The 16,550-nt window shown below is 27.2% G+C and overlaps 3 protein-coding genes across 11 annotated transcripts in view; 1 reads left to right on the top strand and 2 right to left on the bottom strand.

Moving 5' to 3' along the window:
- Positions 1 to 2,070: 2,070 nt before the first annotated feature.
- LOC114119243 (mitochondrial import inner membrane translocase subunit Tim17-B) lies at positions 2,071 to 7,197 on the bottom strand. 5 transcript variants are annotated; one of them, XR_007605021.1, is made up of 4 exons: positions 6,858 to 6,988; positions 5,079 to 5,548; positions 3,299 to 3,479; positions 2,460 to 2,499 (listed from the first exon to the last, which is right to left on the bottom strand). XR_007605021.1 is itself a non-coding variant. In XM_027980745.2 (3 exons), exons 2-3 carry the CDS (start codon positions 3,443 to 3,445, stop codon positions 2,164 to 2,166), a joined length of 483 nt encoding a protein of 160 aa, XP_027836546.1. In that variant the 5' UTR covers positions 3,446 to 3,479; positions 6,858 to 7,015; the 3' UTR covers positions 2,071 to 2,163. The 5 variants fall into 5 exon arrangements, 2 of the variants coding, with proteins under 2 accessions (XP_027836546.1, XP_027836545.1); XM_027980745.2 differs by lacking the exon at positions 5,079 to 5,548 and having other exon boundaries at positions 2,071 to 2,499; positions 6,858 to 7,015; XR_007605020.1 differs by lacking the exon at positions 2,460 to 2,499 and having other exon boundaries at positions 3,436 to 3,866; positions 4,246 to 5,548; positions 6,858 to 7,197.
- Positions 7,198 to 7,405: 208 nt separating this feature from the next.
- LOC114119242 (GPI mannosyltransferase 3) overlaps positions 7,406 to 16,550 on the bottom strand; it is a 37,676-nt gene continuing 28,531 nt past the window's right edge. For 2 of the 4 annotated variants that reach the window (XM_050203707.1, XM_050203708.1), the window contains one exon: positions 7,406 to 9,724. In XM_050203707.1, the coding sequence (XP_050059664.1) occupies positions 8,186 to 9,655 (1,470 nt within the window). In that variant the 5' untranslated portion in view covers positions 9,656 to 9,724 and the 3' untranslated portion in view covers positions 7,406 to 8,185. Of the gene's footprint in view, positions 9,725 to 9,978; positions 10,263 to 10,911; positions 10,930 to 16,550 lie in introns of those variants that run through there. The other 2 variants (XM_050203709.1, XM_027980743.2) reach the window with 2 other exon arrangements.
- LOC114119240 (ATP-dependent RNA helicase DDX54) lies at positions 10,410 to 15,163 on the top strand. Of its 2 annotated transcripts, none has more exons than XM_027980739.2 (12): positions 10,410 to 10,593; positions 10,680 to 10,859; positions 10,935 to 11,108; positions 11,691 to 11,899; positions 11,969 to 12,115; positions 12,237 to 12,405; positions 12,540 to 12,750; positions 12,822 to 13,051; positions 13,138 to 13,338; positions 13,856 to 14,187; positions 14,256 to 14,551; positions 14,814 to 15,163. In XM_027980739.2, the coding sequence occupies exons 2-12, from the start codon at positions 10,689 to 10,691 to the stop codon at positions 15,014 to 15,016; spliced, it is 2,343 nt and encodes a 780-aa protein (XP_027836540.1). In that variant the 5' UTR covers positions 10,410 to 10,593; positions 10,680 to 10,688; the 3' UTR covers positions 15,017 to 15,163. The 2 variants fall into 2 exon arrangements, with proteins under 2 accessions (XP_027836540.1, XP_027836541.1); XM_027980740.2 differs by having other exon boundaries at positions 10,410 to 10,599.

Genomic DNA, 16,550 nt, shown 5'->3' with positions numbered 1-16,550 from the left:
ATTTCACTCAGGAAATAGTGCCGCGGGCGCGTTTTATGCGGACCGTGACGACTGCCGACTACGCGTCCAACCCCGGTGGCCGCGCTGCTGGAGGGAGGACAGAGAGCGGCTTTAGCGGCGCGACGACGATGACGATGTAATCACGAGAGAAGTAGTGGTGATGTGAAATCGGTGTCCGACCGTCGCTGGCGGTGTTCCGTCATAAAGAAGCAGTCACCCGCACACTATAGGTTATACATCATCGCCGTCACCGATACCTCACCTATTCCGTCGTTTTCGCGATCCCCGTGGCCGCGACGTGTCCGCACGCGTCTTCCGCCCGTGTCGCTCGCATCAGCACCGTACCCGGGGAAACGACGTCTCCCGCACGGTCGGCACTGCTGACATTCGTCGGCGCCGCCAAAAGGTCATCGAAAGCCGCCGCAGTCGTCTGTCGCGCCGACGGACCGCCGTATAGCACCTATAGCGTATAGTCACGTCTTTTTCTCACGTGTTCCTCGCTAGTCGCTAGCAGCGGAATATACGCACAATTTATTTATCGGGGAGGGGATCACCGTTGTTTTATACAAAAATGTTTTTACGTAGGTACTAGGTACACAGTTTGTCTGAAAAGTTCCCGAACCAAATCCAATAAAAATATAGATTTATTAAGACATACGAATTCATTAGTGTTAACCTATACGTTTCTGTTCAAACGCTCATCTGGATAACTCATTTTGTGGTACTGCCTTAAACTTACTGTTCTGTACCACAAGCTCTTTGCGGATCGCTGGCATGTCGTCAAAAAAGTGACCTTTCATCTTCAGCTTTGGAAATAAAAAATATTCTGCCGGAGTACACCAAAAAAAAAAATTTAAGATGTGATCGCGATAAACTCGTCGCGACGAGAAAACGTAGCGACTATCAACCATATAAAAAAAAATTGTAATATCATTGCAACAAAGGCGATATCGAGAAAACTGAATAGTATCTTTTAGTGTAGTATTATTTTTTTTATTACATATTAGGTATATGTATGTTATTATTATTTTATTATTTTTGTCTGCAAATGATGTTGTAATATATTATATATATAAGGTACGTTTACCTATTGAAAAATTATGTTTTTCATTATTGTATTCCTGTTAATGACTGTCCGTCATTGTCTCGGTCGGTCGGTCCTGACAGTGACGGGTTATTGAGCTTCTACCGTACTTCATCATTTCCAATTAAAACTTAACATTCACTGTTTGTCCGTTTGGAACAAATCCACAGTAAATCAGGGCAAACATTTTAATTTGAAAATTGTTCAGGCATACAGTGTAGGTACCTATTATACACACACACACACACACACACACACACACACACACACACACACCTAACTTACTCTGCCTATATAAGTATATGACGTATACAACCGTTGAACCGTGTATAATAAAATATAACATAATACATCAAACAGCACTAATTATTTTCCAACATAAATGATTATTACCTAATATATTAAAATAAATGTAATATTCCATGAAAGAAATCATTATCAAATTAAATTAAAGACAAATTTTTAAGTTATTTTTTAAAATTTAGTAATATTGATTAAGTTGTATTTTTTAGACATTTTTCTAGTTTTTGAGAACATTAAACTTTACATACCTACAAATAATGAACATAAAAAAGTATAACACTTCTAGTTTTTACAACTGAAAATGCAATTTGTAATTTACCTATACTTATTTGTGAATATGAATTCAAGTACGGTTATTTAATAATGACTATACTACTCGTTTTTACAACAATCTTTTACAAAATTTAATAGGTAATCAACATAAGTATTACCTTGCAATGATTTTTTCATATATATAATCTTATATTATATTGACAAATTGGCATGTTTAATAAGCATACTTAATACTTGTAGTATTCAGTCTTATTATGATGTTAATTTATAATAAAAATTAATTTTTATTTTAATAAGAAACAATTAATGACATAATATTATAAAGTATTGACTATTGACTAAGGCCAACATTAAAATGTCATTGTAGAAGGCCGTTTCTTTTTATATTTTGTCAACATAAATTCTGTATAGTTTGGTAAAAAGTAACAAGTATATTGATTGCATAACTACATTTAAGGAAATTACACATAAGTTCTAAAAGAAATATTTATAGGTTTGTTGAATTAACTAGCGTTAGGTTGGTTAATTTGAGTTGGATCTTCAAATACTGGTGGTTGAGGTCTGAATTGTTCGGCTGACATATGCATAAAAAATAATCCAAACCCTTCAATCATTGCCAAAAGTAATCCTCCAAAAACAGCACTAGCAGTCATAGCAGGTATTCCATTGCGTGCCGCTAATATACCACCGGTCAAAGCACCACTGGCTATAGAATTCCACGGGTCTTCTTTTTTTCTGATGGCCACTAGTGAACAATCAATGGTTGAAAATAATCCTCCCCATATGGCAAAACTACCACCTATGTTGGGTGCTTTGGTTGCAACAGAATGAAAAGCTCCCTAGAAAATATCCAAATGGGTACATAATTAGTATGATGACTAAAATAATAGAATTTAATTATTATACAATAATATATAACAATTTGGATGTAATTACCAGTATACTGAAATATAGCCTTAATTTATACTGTATTTTACAGTGTCAATATTGATTATGAGTTAAAAACAAGTAATATCATATACCAAGTTATATTTTACCTATTAAAATATATGAAAATTGTTTTTAAAAAAAAGTTAGTGTAACATACCATATTGCTAAAATAAAAATAAATTACCAATAGTAAAAATTTATATCTGATTTATACCTATTTTCCCAAAGAATTATTTTTCAAAGTATAAAAAAAATACAGTATACTCTCAAATTTCCTCTGAATACTCTGTCCGGTTTGGCATCACAGATAAGCGAATTCCGCGGATAATCAGCAAAATTCAAATTCAGACTAAAATGTTATAATTACATAATATATGTATTGTTAAAAAATTAAATTATGTTATTTTAAATAGTAAAATTAAATTGAAGCATCTTGTATTTTTATTTAAACATTCATATAATATTAAAATAATCTATAAAATTTTATAATAAAAATAAAAGAAACACAAGTATAATGAAAAATTATAAATTATTTATATGTAAAAAATGTCTGTGGAAGATTACTGATTATTAGCCCACGGATAATTGAAAGTTACTGTATGAGAAATAAACTTAATTTAAAAATCATTATACATCTATACAAATGTGACAACTCAAAATTTTTCTATATTACATACAATTTTCTAAAATTAAAATAAATGAACTTACATTAAACCGTCTGTTAACTCCTGTGGGAGCATTACGGAAGCCTTTTATACCTTGAAAAATACCACCACCAATAAGACCCATAGCAAAAGCACCACCAAGATCTTCTAATATTCTCATTGGACATGGTTCTCTTCCAAATTCTTCCATGGTGTTTTATTTATGTACGAGGTTTTTAATATATCTGAAAAGCCAAATAGTATTCATTACTAAAATATCTATGAAAATAAAATCATAAGCATTTATTAATCATTAAATGTTTGTTAGGAGATTTCTAACAAAATGATTATTCAAAAACCTAGTTATTATTAATACCAATATTATTGTAATTCATTGTAATTATAAATAATACACTTAGGTATAATTTTATAACCGATAGATTTTTATCTCAAAAACTATTACCTTACAATTTTATTTTTAGAAACAATTTATACAAGTGTCTTGATATTTATATATTGTATACTACCTATTTAATGTGAATTTTATTTATTTAAAACATAAAAACATTAAAGTTTATTTACACATACACACAAATTTGATAGTATTTCAACATTTGATTTAGTAACACTATCTCTCTCTCTCTCTATGGTTTCAATCCGTAGATTGGTTTGCAGCCATCTTCCAGTCTTCTCTCCTGTCTGCCTTCCTTTTCATTTCCACATACGAGTTACATCCTTGGTCCTTTATTATCTGTTGAATGAATTCCAATCTTGGTCTACCCCTACGGTTATTTCCCTCTATTGTTCCTTCTATTATCGATTTCAACAATCCTTCGTGTCTTATGATATGGCCTATCCATTCATTTCGCCTTCTGACTATGTTATTCCATAGTGACTTTCCATCTGATAGTCTTTCCAGTACTTCTACATTGGTTACTCTATCCACCCAGCTTATCCTTAGCATCCTTCTATAGCACCACATTTCAAACGCCTCAAGTCTAATAGTAACACTATACTAATCAAATAATAGTACTTTACAATATAATATCTTTTTATTTAAAAATTATAATTAAATAAGTTTAAGATTCATTCTCTTTCGGGAGATTCGAGTCTTGGTCTTTTGTTGAATGTATCTTCTGTTTTATTTTGTACATTATGATTGAATTTAAATCTGTTGGAGAGTTTTAAAACCACTTTTGGATTTTCTTGAACAACTTCCTTCACTGCTCTAGGAGTCCAATTGTTTTCGGTTAAAATATCATATATCTCTTTATATGTTTGATTAACTATTACATTAAAATATAATTTTTCTGGATTAAGAAACCTGACAATTTCTCTTAACTCCTTACAACTAGGATGGCTAGAATAACAAACTCTGGTTATATTATTTTTAACAATTACATGGCCACCTGTGCTTATCACATCTTTAGTAAATGCTAGAGCATTAAGCTGTACACATTTTACATTTTTGTTTAATTGCATACAGTTAACATTATCAGTGTCACATTCATTTTTTGAACACGCGTGTATTCTATTATTAGTGTAAATTGGAGTTACATAATTATCTAATTCTGCTATTGAACTATACAATTCATCATATTTTTGTTTATGCACATGAATAGGGCATTTGAAATATTTAGCAACTTCAACTATGGCATATTCTATACCTACATATCCAGGCATCCACAGACAAATTTTATTATTAGGGTCTTGATTTAACCACTCTTCAACTACTTTTATCAAGTTAGCACTACTTTCCTTTCTCATTGGAAATTCATAATAATTTTTTGATGCAAAAGTAGTGTCTAAATACAATGCAGATATATTCTTTGGATCATCATTACCTTCTTTATCTATCAAAAGTGGTTTGAATAGTTTGAGATCTTGTAATTGTATTCGGAAATCTCCAGTATACAAAATACGATGTGCACCAGCTTCAATCAAAAACATTACTGATCCTGGACAATGTCCAGCTGGTAATAAGGTCACACAAATGTATTCAAAATTATCTGAATGCACTTTCAATAAATTAGGGAAACCAATTTCAAGAGATACAAGTTTATCTTCTCTAAGATGAATGGTTTTATTGCGCTTTAAAAATGTTATTGTTAATGGTGATGCATAAAGCATCATATTGTTTTTAGTATTATTGAATGCCACTTGAAAAGAATGATCTTGAATTCCACGCATGTGATCTTTATGAAAATGGGACAACATAAAAGTAGAACAACTCAGCAAATGTGACTCAAAAGAATCAATGCCAATGAATGATAATTCCTTCTCTTCTAATTTTCCACCAAAGGTAGACATTTTCCTGGAATAACAAAATATTTAAGAAAATCCAAAAACTGATAACACTTCATTTTAAATTCAGAATTTAAAATCATATTAATAAATAATAGTTTTAAATCAAGGAACATATTTTTATACTACTAACTAGTTGCATATAATCATAATCAACAAAATAGCATGAAATTTATTTTAACATTTTTAACTGTCTTAAAATAAATATATTAAAAAATTAATTAATTAATAAGATTTAGTTATCAAACAGAAAATATAATATAAATTTTTAAATACTATAATTAATTATAATTTATAAGTAATATCTATGCATTTATACCATGCCACAATACTAGGAGTAACTATGAAAGTATTTAATTTAAAACGTCTGTGCTTTATACGTTACCTATCTCTCTAACTCACACACAACATCATAAATTTAATTAAAATAATAAAATAGTAAAAAATAAGTAAAATATTTTTAATATTAAAACTAACATAAAATTATATTACTGGCTGTTAAGCTCAAATTTTCTGTATTTTCTATGGGGCATTGATCAGAAAGAGAAAACAAACATTTGCTAACATCCACTTAATTTTAATTTTAAGAATTATACATGTTATGGTTAAGTATACCTATAGCTCAATTATAGTATTAATCACAGTATGTATATTTTTTAATAATTATTTTTAGCTAGTTTACATAATAGTTATTACTTTGTGCTATACTAATTGATTAGATCTACCAACTCCTATATTTTTAATTTTATAACTCAAAATATTGAATTAAGATATAAGGTATTCTAATTATATAATAGTGATTGATGTATACAGAGCAGTTATATAAAATTAACTTAATGTATAGAGAATATAAGTAGGTATTAAAATAACATGATATTTTTTCTATTAATCTAAATAAAATAATTTATTTTATGTATATTTAACTTTATTTTCACATTCATGGATAATCATCATAATGTAATAATTTAAATTTGACTGATTAATTATTATCTATTATCAAATAGTTTGTTTAATCGTGACAGTACTTTTTAAATTAATTTTTAATACATTTTTTTAAGACCACAACTTATTCAATAAGTCGCATAAGGACATAGCTTAATAAATAACTATACTTAAAATAAAATTCAACCAATTTAAGCAAATATATAACCTTTGTAACCGTAGAATTACCACTGAATAGTGAATACTGATATTACATTGACATTTAATGGAGGTACAATGATAAATTATACAGGTATACTAGTAAACCTACCAAAATATTTCATTTTAAGATCATATAAAAAATATACAGCATATGAATCTATTAATATTTTACTTACGTTTAGCAGAACAACAAACGCTGAAGAAAATTCTTAATTCTTATTTCTTTTTTCTATTCTGTGCATTTTATTTAATAGTTTAATACTTTTAATATTTTTATCAATGATATTTAGGTTAGAAATTAATATCATTATTCAAACCTTCTGAATTTCAAGGAGGTTGTAAGAAACATATATATTCCCGCCATAAACTCAAAATTATGAAGAATAAGTCTACCTATTTAAAATATAGATATTTAATCCAAAGATCATCTTATATGTAAATTGTTTGATTTTATAAAAACGATCAATAACAAAATGAAGACTATCCACAGGTTTTTTAAAAATATGTCACAACAAACATTACAATTTTTGTATATAATATTATAGAATATGTTCCTGTTTTATTGTTTTATTAATACTAAAAAACCAATTAAAACCAAAATGTATTAATTAAAACTAGTTAAACCCAAGTGAATTTGTAAAGTATATTCAGTTATTACTAATTTTTACAGTATTTCTTTATAAGGATATAAAAATAAATAAAAGAGTCCAAATTATTATTATTTTGTTTTTATATAGAATAGAAATGAAGTAGTAAGTAATAGTACTTCAAAAGAAAAAAAAATTTAGGTATGATCAATAAAATTAATAGATTAGATACAAATTAAACATATTTATTTATACATTTTAATATTGAATAGTTAGACCAAAAAAAGGTGGAGCTAGATTATAAGTTATAATTGATTATTTTGAATTTTCTTTAAAAAAATTTGAAAATATATTATTTAATAATTGTTCAAAGTTTAAAAAAAACTACACTAAATATTAATTTGTTAATGCCTACCTTACTAAAACAATGGATTGGACGATTGCACTATTAAATATTTACTTGCTTGCACCATAGTTTATATTTTTTTTTGTAATTTCATTGATATTTAATTTTATGGTCAATTTTGGGTTGCAAATAAAAATAAAAAAGAATTAAAGGTATGTTCACAAACATAGTAACCATTATAATCTTATAATATAATATAATATATATTATAAATTATATACTTAGAATATAATAAAATAAATAAATTTTGCAAAATTGCAATTTTTATAATATAAAATAAGTTAAGGTAACTTAATAGTTTACAGTAAAAACTAAAATTTTAAATTAATTGGCATCATAAATTCAACGTGATCAATAGTTTTTAATTGATTAATGTAAACTTTATATTTATATTTTTCAATATTTTTTAATAATAAAACTAAAATGTTAAACATTTTTTATTTAAATATAATCAAACCTTAAATTTTATATTTTACTGAAAACAAAATTCAAAATAATTATACTGATTAGGTTATTTAATACATGAAAACACATATAAGTATTGTCCAGTTCTAGCAGATGGAAAATCGCTGTGAAATATTGTTAAAACATTTTTGCATTTTCCTCTAGTTAAAAATGCTTGTACTTTGTTTAATAGTAGGTCAAACATAACTATGTGTGTTGGTAAATTGTTTTTACTTTCAGCTGAATATGACTCTTCAAGCCACTTATTTGGATTTTCAAAGAATACATCTGCTTCATCAGTATAATTTGATATGCCATGAAGGTTTGGCTCACATGTTAAAATCCTTGCAGTTATATTTTTATGAAGATGACTAAAAAGTGGAGTTGAGTGACACGGCATTAAAAATAATAATTTTGAATGTTGAGGTAATTCAGCTAAATGTGACATAACACTAGTAGAGCCTATCTGATGATACCGTCCCAAATAAATTAATATTATTACATTTAATATGACCATTAAAGTTCCTAATTTTATAAACTTTTTACAAACTATAGAAATTTGTTCTGATGTAATAAAGAATATCATTGGAAACAATGGTAGTAGAAATCGTTGTTCTTTATGAGCAACCATACTTAACACTGACAAAGACCAAAATACTGTGATTACCAACTTGGAATCAGTATCATAAAAATTAATGTACCTTAATTTTTTGATAAAACAATAAATGAATATAAAAAATACAGGGCCCAGCACTGGTGGTAATCCACTGACAAAATACCAATTCCAATTCTCAATAGAATAATGAGCATTGACTTTTTTTATAATATTATAATACAAAAAATTCCACTGTGTTACAACAAAAGAACCGTGGAAGTATGTATCTAGCGTTATAGAAAATATAAGAGACGTTAAACCAATACAAATATACCTAGCTAGATTATTTACAGTATAACGTTTATGAGAAAAAAAATCAAATACAATTAACGGAATCCACACTATTATTGCAGTTGGGCGCATAATACAAACAAAAGCAACTATCCATAAAAATTTGACATCTTTACTTTTCAATGACCAAGGGTAATAGTATAAGGCAATTGTTGTCAAATTGGTTTCCAGTGTATTAACTAAGGTACGTGTTGAGCAATATGCCAAAAATGGATTTGACATATAACATACTAATGGCCAAAATACATTTGAACATTTAGCGTGTTTTTGTATCCAGCACATAAAACAATAATCCGAAAATGTTGAGAAAAGTGTTTGTAGAAAGCGTGGACTCCATATTAAAAGTTGTAATGTGTCCAGCGAGAAAAATTTTAAAATTTGATATATTATTACAATCCATGAAACGGAAATATAACTTCTTATACCAACTATCCATTCCCAAGTGCGATATCCAAAACCAAAAGTAATGTAATGAGCTATCTCCAAAGACTGCCAGTATTCATCTGGGACATACCATGAACGAACTATATAAAGATGGAACAATCTTATGGACAGTAAAGATGTACCAACAATTAATGTTGGATATTTCATTTTCCAACAATGGACAATTGCACATTTATGTAACTTCTAGTCTTCTTTTTTTTTTTTTTGATTATCAGTCTGAAAAATATATAAATTAATTCATTAATTAGTAATCATGACATAAAAAAGACAGAAGATAATTTAATTTACTATTATATTTGATTAACATTTAACTTAAGATGATAAGGTTTATTAAAATTCTAAAACAATATATTAACATATTAGAATCCAATAGAATAAATTATGTACAATTTGGTGATGTTAATAAATAATAATTAATTAAAAACATTTTTTCAATCATTTGTCTAATTTATAATGCTTAAGTAAAATACCTTCAAAATAAAATTAATGATTAATCCATTGACATACTAAATGTCTAGTTTTTAAGTTCATAATAATATTATATCAATTATAATAAGTATACATATTAATATTATATAACATTTTATTATAATTTATAATTTCTTGACTTCTTCACATGGATAATGGAAATTCGGTAAAGAACAGAAGCACTGAAGAGTGAAAACTGATGAGCTCAACTGTTCAAGAGTGAAGAGTGAAGACTGAGAGTCGAAACTCGAAACACTCGAAACTCGAAAGAGCTCCTTAGTCCTTATCATTTATCGTTGGATATCTTATCTCGTATATTGTATCTTATGTAATCACAGATATATAAAAATATATCTGTGGCTCCACTCATGAACTTACTGATAACAGATAATACAATTTAGATATCTCAGTAACAAATTTTTCATCAAAAACATTATTATCAATGAGCACGTTGCACGTGGTTTTGGGAACAAGTATCAAAAATTTATTGACAACCATAATTATATTAAATATTATTGTTCATTTCATTATTTAACTATATTTTATCATAACGTTGGATGGAATTTAGCCATAAGGATTATTAAGTTTCATAATTTCTTAAGTTTTTCTTCATTTGAGTGAGTGTTTGTTTAATATTATACCTTGATGATAATTGTTTACTATTTAGGTATTTAATATAATTTGCTTTTTCATTTGAATTCAGGTTGAAAAAATGGAAGAAGAAACATTAATTGGTTTTAATGATATAGCCACATTAAAACCTGAGGTCAAACAAAAAACTGGCAAAAGATCAGGAGGTTTTCAAGCTATGGGATTGAGTTTCCCTGTACTGAAAGGAGTTCTCAAAAGGGGTTACAAAGTGCCCACTCCCATACAGAGAAAAGTATGGCCAAATATGAAACTATGTAATTCTTGACATTGTTTAATTGTATTACTTGATATTATTATTTTCTTTCAGACGATCCCTATTGCTTTGGAAAATCGTGACGTTGTAGCTATGGCTCGGACCGGTAGTGGGAAAACAGCTTGTTTTTTGATACCAATGTTTGAAAAATTGACTCAGCATACTGTAAATGGACATAGAGGCATACGAGCTTTAATTTTATCACCAACTCGGGAACTTGCTGTTCAGGTAATATTTTATAAAGATATAATTGTAATTCAATGTTTTAAAAACCTTAGTATCCATCATATATAAGCAACATTATAAAAAAATTGTTATGTTGTTAAAAACTAACAAACCATATTTATAGCTTTATGTGAGTATTTTATGTTATATTGAACAGTAGTAAGCCAATGTAATAAATGTAATTAGTGTTAATTTGATTGTAGATACTTGATACTTCTCTCAATTATTTATAAGAAGTATCTCATAATATTTTTTTATGTTTCCATCGTTCTATTAAAATTTGATCGTATAATATGTTTTTAAAATTAATAATTTGGTACTGTGTTCATAAATATTAAAATTACTCTCAGTTGCCAAAAAATTAATAATAATAAATTTGGCTAAGTACCTAATAATACTATGTTTCTTAATAAATCACAACCTTAATAAGTAATGTAGCGTAAGATAATTGTTTTAAGTTAAAATATATTTTTAGAATATTGTGATTTATGATTGATAGATTAAAAAAAAAAAAAAACTTTGTATTGATAATTTATAAAAAAAAAAAAATGAATTTATAAATTTATGAATGTAACATGATTCCAGACATTGAAGTTTTTAAAAGAAATAGGAAAGTTTACTAATTTGAAATCAGCCGTGATATTAGGAGGTGATCCAATGGAAGCCCAGTTTAGTATAATGCATAGTGCTCCAGATATTATTGTTGCTACTCCAGGTCGATTTTTGCATTTATGTGTAGAAATGTCTTTAAAGTTGCCATATATTCAATATGTTGTTTTTGATGAAGCAGATAGGTAAGTTACTCAATTCATTTTCATTTTTATTAAATCAATTTACTAAATTATAACAAATATATTGTGTAGGCTTTTCGAAATGGGTTTTGGTGAACAATTAACCGAAATTATTGCTCGTCTACCAGAAAATCGACAAACTTTACTTTTTTCAGCTACTTTGCCAAAAGTCTTAGTCCAATTTGCTCGAGCAGGACTTTCTGATCCCGTTCTTATAAGGTTAATATTTTTTTGTTTTTTGTGTAATATTCATGAAAATTTAATTTTTATCCCATCGTTTAACTTTTTGTATGTAGTTAACATTGCTCTAAATGCTAGTCTTAAATTGTTTATTCTTTAGATTGGATGTAGAGTCAAAAATACCTGATACACTGGGATTAGGATTTCTTAATGTGCGACCTGAAGAACGAGATGGTGCTCTTTTATGTCTTCTAAAGTATGTGGTCAAACCAGATTCTATGACTATAATTTTTGCTCCAACCAAACATCATGTTGATTATATTCATTTAGTAAGTTTTTTTTGAAAAATAATTTCAATAGATTTATTTTTATCTAATATCTATTGGATATTACAAAATCTTTGTGATGTATTCTTGTACAAATTTGTTACATAAGTAAGATTTATTATCTGTGTATATTTTAGCTTTTGGATTTTCAAGATATACCAAATACATTCATTTACTCTGATTTGGATCCAACGGCTAGAAAAATTAATGCTAGTAAATTTCAGACAGGTAGCGTAAAAACTCTCATTACAACTGATATAGCCGCACGTGGTATAGATATTCCACAGCTGGATGTTGTTATTAACTATACATTTCCTGCAAAGTCTAAATTATTCGTGCACAGAGTTGGTGAGTAAATAGTAGTTATACAATTTATTATTATTATTATATTTTAATCATTACCTATTTTAACCTAATAGGGCGGTGTGCTCGAGCTGGAAAAGTTGGTCAAGCATATAGTTTAGTGACACGTGATGAAATGTGTTACTTATTAGATTTACATTTGTTCTTGGGTCGTCCGTTTAGTCCTGTTCTCGAAACACCGAAATCAGATGATGATACTGATGGCCTTTTCGGTATAGTACCCCAGTTGTTGTTGGAAGAAGAATTAGGACAATTGACAAATTGGTATACATCATCCATTGATGTGGTACGTTAAATGTTGTACATATTCAATCAAAGAACATATTATTTCTTTTATTACATAAATTATAAAATTGTTATGTATTATTCTAGATTAACTCTTTAAAAACGTGTACAAATGGTTATAAAAATTATATCAAGTCTAGGCCAGGAGCTTCAGTTGATAGTGTTCGTAGAGCTAAGAAAATTGACTTAACAGTTATTGCAGAGCATCCAATGTTTCAAAAAATAATTGCATCAGATATGGGACGTATTGATTTTGTTAGCCGTATTAAAAACTTTAGACCAGAAACTGTAAGTCATTGTTTGATACATATTGAATGTTGTTTGATTAATAAGAAAAAATGAATTAAATAACTTAAAAATTCATTACTTTTCTGACTAGTTCAAAACTTAATAATAAATAATAATATTTTTTTTATCACATAATAAATCAACTTATTACATTTTTTCCATGCAAAGTAAATTATCACTACGACTTTTTCAATTTTTCAAAGTTTATTAAAGATAAGTTAATAATTGTTTTTTTATTTTTGTAATGAAATGTTGATTAAATGTTTATTTCTACAAGACAACGTAATGATTAAAAAATAGGCATAATTAACTTATTAATTTATTCCCTTTTATCAATGCCCCTATCAAATATTATATGTTGCTTATTAAGATTAACAAATAACTTTTGATTTATATGAATACAATATTTTAAATATTTGTATAGACTTATTTTATTAAAGGTACCTACTAATTTAAACCATATTTAAATACTGAATATTAGGTATTGTAATAATATAAATGTTATGTACTTTTGTAGACCGTTTTTGAAATGGGTCAGTCTACAAACTCAATACCATTACTTCAGATGAAATTATTAAGGGAACGAAATATGCCCAGTGTTATTAACTATCATCGGAAAAAACGTGAACAACTCAATGATCCCGAAGGAGTGCGGTTAAAAAAAGTTGATTTGCCATCTAGTAATCAAACTGAAATTCAAGAAACATTTAATGATATTATCACTCAAAGACCTCGTGTTACTGGTCAAAAAAAGAAAAAAAATCTAAAAAAAATAAAACAACCAAAACAACCCGTTAAGTCTGAACATTTTATTCCATATCAACCTGCTGATTGCTATACAGAAGAAGGGTAAGTGAATAAAATGTATTGATTTTATAACCATTTTAAACACGTGGTGTAACACATGTATTATTCAGATTGGCTGTTGATAATTTAAAATCAAGTGAAGGAATATTGGATTTAATGGGCGATTCGGAACAATCATTAGCTAAACAAAATTCAAATAAACGTAAATGGGATCCAGTGAGTCATAAATATGTAAGTAAACAGAGTCTTGAAAAAAATCAAGTGAAAAAAATCAAATCTGAGTCTGGGCATTGGATACCAATTACATACAAAAGTGATAGATATGAAAAATGGCAGGAAAAATCTAAATTGAAAAATTCTGCGGCAGAAGGAAATGATGAAGAAGAACAAAAGAAAATAGCACCTTGTAAGTACAATATATGTAATATTATTGGATGCCATTATCATTAAATTAATAATAGGAACTATTCTTAAATTATTATATTATAACCTGCCAATTTATTTATTATTATTAAGATTGTTTTATGAATATCGTCCATCATCTCATAAAAAACTTATTCTGAATCCATTGAATTTTTTTTGAAATTCAACATATTGTTTGATTAACATGTTATATAATTTAACAACTAGTGTATTAATTATGTTAACTTTGAATTTTATCTTTTTAGTGTTCCGGTTTAAATTAGATACTCGTTGGGGTCGTCACAACGCTAAATTGCGGGAACAACAATCTGAACACCGTCTGAAATTAGACACTAAACACATTCTAAAACAGAGAATAATTAAAGAACACCGTAGAAAGAAAAATGGCAGGAAACCTGTGAAAAAAGATAAAATTCGTAAGAAGAGTGCGAAGTTTAATAAATTTTAATTTTATAATGTCATTGTTGTGGTATAATTACGTATTATAAAAATATTTAATATTAACTGTTCTAAATTATGGTGAACGAATTAAATTTAAATAATATAATATTAATTATATTCTATTAAAATTATTATATTATACACGACAATTTAGTCTTATACAAAGTATGATGATTTCTAGACAACTTGTGTGATGTAAGTAATATTTACTTAGCAAATATCATAAATCATTTTATCCAATATTACTAATATTAGGTAGTAATTACCTATATATTAAGAGAAAAAACTCATATTCATTCCCCAATAAATTGTTACATTAAATGATTGAACAGTTATGAAGTGCTAAAAATATTAAAATAAGTATATGGTATAAGATTAAACTGTATAAATATATTTATAATTTTATTGTATCACTTGATTAAAATAATGTATTATTTAGTATTTACTCCATTCACCCTTTTACCTTATTACATCTCTTTTCAAATCCCATTTTACATAACCATATTCAAAAAACAAACTTTTCACAAATCACACATAATTAAGTTTGACTTATGGATGATCTGTCATTCCTTTTTTAACAGTCAGTTTTTTCTTAAATAAAAGTATATTTATAATATTTTTTTTTTTATTATTGTCACAACGTAAACTTATTTTATTTGTAGTTAGCGCAAGCCCATTATCTTGTAAATAAATAAATAAGATTTCTTACTATACTTTCAATATATATCTATTATAATGTATTATCATATGCAATACTGTAATCTTAATTTTGTATCGGTCATGACTCATGACTAGAGACCAGAATTTTATGCATTTGCTTGTGCATACTGAGAATATACTTATACGTATTTTAAATGTGGGCAATTCAGACCCTACTGATTCTATAGACCAAATTTAATTTTGCATATAATGGCATATTCGGAGGGTTGGAGCATATTTTTTCATAAGTGCATATAATGTATATATATTTTATAATCTTAGTAAATAGGAATTTTTAAATACTACCATACTGGCAAAAAAAATATTACTATCAACACTGTATAGGATTTTTAAAAACAATAATATTTTGTTTTATATTTAACTTTTTTATTGATTAACTTAGATGTTGAATGGTCCAACACTCCTATTTTTGTTATATTTTTATTGATTTATTTGTTTTAATATTAATAGTTGTTTAAAGTTGTATAAATTTATGATGCATATTTGAACATATTTTTCAATTATTTGTGCATATTTTGACCCTTTTGCTTTGCATATTTGCCACATTTTTAATGCATATATTTCCAGTCTCTGCTTATTACTATTTGAGCTATGGTAGTGGTTAAGGTAAAGTATCAATAACTATAACCATGTAAACTGCTGTCAACCCATTTCTCGGTAACTATATAATAATATGTAGGTATGTAAATAGTACTTAATTACGATTTACTGTAAAGGATATAGGTAGCAAATAGTAATACTTCTCAAATTCTTCGTTATAACTATTTATACTCATTAGTCATCAATATCACGAATTCGTTATCGATGTTAAAATGAGCTGT

Source organism: Aphis gossypii, chromosome 3 (assembly GCF_020184175.1).
Source record: "Aphis gossypii isolate Hap1 chromosome 3, ASM2018417v2, whole genome shotgun sequence".
In the NCBI taxonomy this organism is placed as follows: domain Eukaryota; kingdom Metazoa; phylum Arthropoda; class Insecta; order Hemiptera; family Aphididae; genus Aphis; species Aphis gossypii.
This window is presented reverse-complemented; position numbering and strand designations above follow the sequence as displayed.